General features: G+C 39.0%; 2 protein-coding genes across 2 annotated transcripts; one reads left to right on the plus strand and one right to left on the minus strand.

Annotated features, from left to right (window-relative positions):
• Positions 1–339: 339 nt before the first annotated feature.
• Positions 340–1270, plus strand: LOC110453231 (extracellular matrix protein 3-like). Its single transcript, XM_021502099.1, has 2 exons — positions 340–578; positions 1060–1270. Exons 1-2 carry the CDS (start codon positions 340–342, stop codon positions 1268–1270), a joined length of 450 nt encoding a protein of 149 aa, XP_021357774.1.
• A 3467-nt stretch (positions 1271–4737) lies between these two features.
• LOC110453223 (tripartite motif-containing protein 2-like) lies at positions 4738–7010 on the minus strand. Its single transcript, XM_021502087.1, has one exon. It carries the CDS (start codon positions 6463–6465, stop codon positions 4867–4869), a length of 1599 nt encoding a protein of 532 aa, XP_021357762.1. The 5' UTR covers positions 6466–7010; the 3' UTR covers positions 4738–4866.
• Between the last annotated feature and the right edge of the window lie 101 nt (positions 7011–7111).

The following is a 7111-nucleotide window of genomic DNA, read 5'->3' on the forward strand; positions in this document are numbered from 1 at the left end:
GTACTATAGGAATGTGGATTATCACCCGAGGGGTACATGTACTATAGGAATGTGGATTATCACCCGAGGGGTACATGTACTATAGGAATGTGGATTATCACCCGAGGTGTACATGTACTATAGGAATGTGGATTATCACCCGATAATCAGGTTTATGTGAAATTTCATAAATACTCAGTGACCTATATCATGCTCCAGGTAAAACTAATCTGGTGGTAATGGCTAATAGCCACTATGTGAGATTCTGCACACATCATCTGAAATGTTTTGAAACCCTGAACTTCTTTTTTGACAATCATGCTTTTGTTAACAGGTCCCAGTGACCCTGTCCATCCTAACATGGTACGGGTTACCATAACGATTCCATACCACGACGGACTACGTACCTCCTGTGCTGTCCACTCGTCAGCTCTCAAACTTCGATTGAAGTGCTCCAACCTGCTGGACATCAGTGACCTTCAAGTGACCTCTGGGTTTGGCTTTGTATCCAATGATACCAGGAACCATAACTCCCTAGGACTAGAGCCGAACCAGTTTAGCTTGACACTGAGGGGTGATTCAACACTGAGGTTCTACAGGTAAGTCAGGGGGTACAGGTAATAACTGTAATAATAAGTTATGATACCAGGAACCATAACTCCCTAGGACTAGAGCTGTACCAGTTTAGCTCGACACTGTGGGGTGATTCAACACTGAGGTTCTACAGGTAAGTCAGGGGGTACAGGTAATAACTGTAATGATAAGTTAATAATAACGCCAATATAATTGCATATGCATCATCCCTCTCGTAAAACACCAAATTTGAATTGTATCTCCTGAATTTTCCTGTTGAGATAAATTTACCAATTGCTTTTTTATGCCCCCGCCATAAAATGGGGGCGCATATAGTGTTGCCCATGTCCGTCCTGTCCTGTCCGATCCTGTCCCATCCAATCACAGTTAAGTTTAAACATAGTGTATAGGAACAAATTTCAGTCAGATTTGCTATTCTTTAAATCTGGAATGTTTTTATTTTCGTGTGATTGAGACTATAATGGTGATATATAACTATGCCTACAGGAACTTAGACTTGGAGTCGTGCCTGTGGGAGTTTGATGGCTATTTTGACATGTCCGAGCTTGTGTCGGTATGCGGAGGAGAAATCTCCACAGATGGGCAGGTGAGTGTTCAAGATTGTCTGTTTACACCTTTTCAAAGTGAGTTAAAATGTGATAAAAAGAAAAAAAATGACCAAAATACTTATAACAGAAAAATTTCTATGAAATATTAAAATACCAGGTTTGAAGATGTCTGCCTCTGCATTGATGACCAAATTTGTCATGAAATATGTTCTCTTTCTTACTTCCAGCCAATTAACATGAAGCAGCCCCGAGTGACCATGTTTGTTCCGTTGTACGTGTCTGACACGAAATGATGATAGGTTTCTAAATTCTGTGAAGTATTTGATTGGATGTTACCACCTGTAATGTACGTTATATCAATTACCGAGGCTGGAGGTTGGACGGCGGTCAACATGCAGACCGACCTGGAGCTCAGCTTTGTCTACAACACCGCCATCTTGTGGCAAAATGGTATCACCACAGCACCCCGGTCAAAGTTCAGAGGTTAGTCATGAAATATTCAAAGATTGCCTAATATTGACACTGATTTTATCCTTAAATACCATTATGAACAATGTTTGAGTTACCAAGCAATCAAAGTGCTGACCATTAATAAATCAAACATTGTATACACAACATGTCACATGTGATATAACATTACAGGCGGTAACATCCAATCAAATACTTTGTGGAGTTGTACACCCATAATCAGTAAATGCTCATTGTTTGGTCATTTTAGTCAATTGCTAAATATGCGGGCGATTCAGTCAACTGTCGAGAGACCTAAAAGTAGGCAGGTTACGACTGCAACTCCTGGGTCTGACTAGCAGGATGTGGGTGAATTAACAAGTTTTCACCAAAATCAATATAATCGGTTAACATTCACGTGGCTGACCATAGTTTCAGAATCCTTGTACCCAACTAATCTACGTATCCAGGACGACAAACGATTGATGGTGACGATCAGGACGACACCCAACTTCAGGGTCCAGTTTGCCCCTTGTAACTCGAATCACAGGTAACAGCAAAAATAAAACAAACTGAGCTTAATTTTTAGTTCACCTCCCCATGGGCTAGTGAGCTTATGCAATGGTGCAGTGTCGGCGTCCGGTGTCCTCCATCTTTTCCTTTGAACAACTTCTTCTGGAGAACAAACAGGGCTAGAGTCAGGATATTTAGGTGATACTTCATTTGTAAGAGCCTAGCAAAGTTTGATAACGAAAATGACCTTGACCTACTTTCAAATTGACAGGGGTCAAAAGTGTCAAATACTTTTAAAACAACTTCTTCTTAAGAACCGAATGGTATAGAATCTTAATATGTGGCTGTTAGCTTCGTTGGTAAGATTCCAACAATTTTTGTTAACAAAAATGACCTTGACCTTCTTTCAAGGTCACAGGGGTCAAAAGTGTCAACTACTTAAAAACAACTTTTTCTGAGGAACTTGAAGGTATAGAATCTTTATATGTGGTTGGTAGCTTCTAGGGATTGATCTTGTGAATGAAAATTACCTTGATCCACCTTCAAGGTCACAGGGGTTGAATATGTCAAACTTATAAAACAACAGTCTGAATAATGGAAATGCATAAATCATATTATATGGCTGGTTGCTTCTTGGGATTGAGCCCAACAAAGTTTGCTATTAAAAATTACCTCAACCTTCTTTCAAGGTCACAGGGGTCAAATAAAGCAAACACTGCCAACAGCTTCTTTTGAAGAAGTGAAAGGCATGGACTGGTGATATTTAACAGGAAGCTTCCTTAGATGGAGCCCAACACAGTTTGCGAATGAGAATGACCTTTAATTTACCTACTTTATCCTATAGCTTTATCTTAATCTTATTTGGCCTAACATGATTCAATTTTGAAGAAATCATGGGGACAGGATAATGGGACCCAATAAGGTAAGGGTATTACTGAGATACGTACAGAGCCAATATTTGGAGATATTTGTAGTACGGCATAATATTTATTAAATATTTTGCTATGACTGCTTAAATATCCAGGTGAGCGATACAGGACATCTGGTTCCACGACCCGGTCGACTTCGAGATAACGAGGTTCAACTGTATTTTGAGACTGATTGAAAACAATCAGATGGTCGTAGGCGGTCATCTTAAAACAATCCGATGGTCGTAGGCGGTCATCTTAAAACAATCAGATGGTCGTAGGCGGTCATCTTAAAACAATCCGATGGTCGTAGGCGGTCATGTTGCATTTCGACATTTCAAGAATCTTTAATGTTATCACTATTTCCCAGGAATGGTATTTTACAGATTTTTCTCATATTGCAATGATCGGTTCTATTCCTGTCACATTAAGTATTGTACTAGTAAATATGTGAAACGACAAACTCACTTTGAAGGTTGTCTTTTATACACTGCAGTATGATGTTTAGATCAAAAGTTACGTCAAGGTGCATTTTCTGTTTACATAAATCGATCAAACAGGTCGGAGAAAAAATGAGAACAGATCAGACTGACATAGAACAAATGAAGATGGTACGATGTTGGGCACCAAGAAGATGGTACATTGGTGGGTGCCAAGAACCCTCTGGAATCTCTTAAATTGATCTACTTTCATTGACTTCAGACAGCTTGAAAAATTGATACAACAGTTTCAGATCGCAGCATGTTTTGCTCAGAGTGTTAAAATTTGTTAGATTGGTTGAAGATAAAATTTCCCACTTCATCTTCATTTACGGTAACAAATCTATTTGTATAGGGTTTGTCAGCCCCAGCTTCCAAGTTTGATGTCTGCTCCGGTTGATGTTTTTGCCCGGCCTCAGTGTAACAGTGACCTTCTCCCTACTATTTCGTTCAAGTTCAACTTTAAAATCAATTCTAGACACTTCTACATTATAAAATGTTGCAGAATCTCTTGGAACAATGATGTAATAAATAACAGTACAGTACCTGTAGTGGCGTAGGAATACGTTCCCAATGACAAGGTTTTGACCAATCACAGCACCTTTAGGTTTTATTACACGTGTGTATTACCATATTCATGACATGTTCATATAGCAAAGTAAAACAGGTCAGTTATGTGATAAATATTGTTTATTGGTATTACCGGTTTATCAAAAACTAAATAACTGCAACAATAAATGTGTGTATTTACATTAGCTCTGCATCCTTCCATTGCAATGCATTGAGAAGGCAAATGTTGTTATGAGACTATATATAACACTTGCTATTGTAACGTCATCAATTTCTATTGTGACGTCATCAACTTGTTGTCAAGACTTAATTTGCCGTTCACAGAACTGTTAGAAATAACTAAATAAAGCGTAATTACCACATCAAAATGTAAATATAAATAATGAATATTTTAACAAATATTGTTATGGTCCTATAACATACATTTCTATTGCTGTCAATTTTTTTACTAATATTCTGTAGTCTAAACATTTTACTTATAATCATGTGAATGTCTCACAATCTGTAGTGTAGACATTTTACTAATAATCCTGTGAATGTCTCACAATCTGAAGTCTAGACATTTTACTTATAATCCTGTGAATGTCACACAATCTGAAGTGTAGACATTTTACTTATAATCCTGTGAATGTCGCACAATCTGAAGTCTAGACATTTTACCTATAATCCTGTGAATGCCACACAATCTGAAGTCTAGACATTTAAATACTTAAAATCCTGTGAATGTCACACACCGTTAGCTGATCGGTAATCATAATAAGAAATTTGTCTTTAATTTCCATGTCATTGTCATGGTAACTAGATATACTAGTTGTTTGGTTACAGGTGTCATACACTGCTGTACTGTAGTAGTTTGACATTGTACGCAAACAATTCCTCAAACACTGCCCACAGGACATCCTCCCTGACTATACCTACAGCCCGTGTATGGCTTGTGTCTGTGTGTATGACCCTGAGGAACTCACCACCTCCACTGATGAGTAGGACCCTGTAGTTGTTACAGTCCCCTATGATCAGGTTCCCCCCACTGTCATACACCACACCACAGGGGTTCAATGGTTCACCTCCTGTTTGTGGTGTTGGTTTATATGTACTGGGGATGTCACCTCTATATACAAACAGCTCCTTGAAATCAGTGTCCATCACAACAACATGTCGTTTTCCATCACAACCATCACTTTCCTGACTGAAATCAGCGACTGCCACATTGTGAGTGACAGGACACTCTGAGATACTGTGTGGTGTACACACTAATGGTTTCCCAGTCCCTTTAGTCATTGTAGTACACACCATTTTACCATCTGTGGTAAATTTGGAGATGTGTTTGGTCATCCCTACAATGACATGGTTACTGGCTGTAATACATATACACAATGGTAACTCCTTGGTACGGAATCTGTGTGTCAGTCGTCCCGATACCAGCTCCATGATGTTGTTGTTATTATCACAGACCCATAGTGTGTGTGTGGTGGGTGACAGACTGATATCATTGATCCTGGCATTGTGTTTGACCGTCTGTATTACTTTACCCTTCCTGTCCAGGAGAGACAATGTATTATAGCCCAGGGTCCACACCTGACCATCAGTGGTGGGACATATAGAATCAATGTAACATGGAGACTTCCACTCCTCCACTACCTTGGTCTGTGGCAGTAGTTTGTATGTTGTCACTGCTTTCTTCACTTTTGCTCCTGACTGTTGTTGTTGTGTAGAGGGTTGTCCCCGACCATCAGATGTTGTGACTGACTGATCCTGGTCAGTTAGAGTTTGACCTTGACCTGAGGTGATAACTTTTCCCAAGGCATTTTTCAAGGGATCTTGAGGACGTTTATTTGGAGTGAAGTTGGCAGTACCCAGGACAGGTTTTACAGGGAGACTGTGTGTAGGAGAATGGATCTCACAATATGCATCATAGATCTGTATGTGTGAACCACGCTGGAGAGCTGCTTTACATTCTTGAACTTGTTGTTTGAGTTGCTTCTCATACATCTCGAGGTCCTGTTTGTATTCCTTTATCAGCTTGGTATTGTCCTCTTCCATTTTGTGGTAAAGAGAGAGTGTCTGTGCTGTAAGCATGTCCAGCTCTTGTTTTAATTTATCTGTTTGCATCTTTAACTTTTGTGACAGCTTCTCAAAAGTGCTGGTGTTGTCTTTAAGCAGGGTATCTGTAGTGGTGATGTATTTTCCAATTTGTACAAGGTCATTTTTTTCTCTTCTGTCTATGAAGTTTTTAATGTCTGGTTCTTTCTGAGAAGTGATTTCACCTAGCTCACAAACTGGATGGGTTTTGTGAATAGAAGAAAGGCATTTTAGACAAACCAGTTCCTGACATTTTTCACAATACATTTCTAGCTGTCTCCCCTTGTGGTGAATACATGTCGTTTGACCTTTAATACGGAGAGGCATTTGGCTTTTAGGGGTTGCCATTTTGATGAAAAGCTAAATTATATGTTGAAGCCTTGAAGATGTTTGTTGTTATTGTATAAATATATTGTTATCAGTAAACAATCACAAATAAGAGTTTGTTATGTAAAGGAAAACAAACTTGACTTATAACTGTCCCATCCAGTAGTATATGTTTGTTAAACTTATAGCAATGTAAAAACACTGTAGAATAACTACCTCACGATCACTGATGTCACAGGGTTACTGTGATGATGAATCCAAGTTTTCCATTCCACACTTCTCAATGTTCACTTACATTGTCCATATTTATCAAGCCTGGAATTCACAATCACATGAATAACTTCCCTCTAGCTTGGCTGATAAATCTGACACTTTCCTGCTGACATTGTAAAAGTTTGATCAAAACTTAGTCAAATGTTCGGCTGAGTTTGACAATGCTGCTGACTAGTTAGTAATATCAACAGATTTCTGCTCTGGATATGCCCATCACTGCAGTAATGTGTAGATCTACCTGTTAAGGCCTGCAGTTGTACATAGTAAATAACTTCCCTGTTGAGCGTGGTTACCGACAGACAAACAATGATAATAAAGACATAGACGGTGTAGTAGGTCAGTGGAGGTTGTGTTTATAAACCGTAGCATTTACATACCTGGCGTGTATTGTCTA

This window comes from Mizuhopecten yessoensis, unplaced genomic scaffold (assembly GCF_002113885.1).
Source record: "Mizuhopecten yessoensis strain PY_sf001 unplaced genomic scaffold, ASM211388v2 scaffold849, whole genome shotgun sequence".
NCBI classification, from domain to species: Eukaryota; Metazoa; Mollusca; class Bivalvia; order Pectinida; family Pectinidae; genus Mizuhopecten; species Mizuhopecten yessoensis.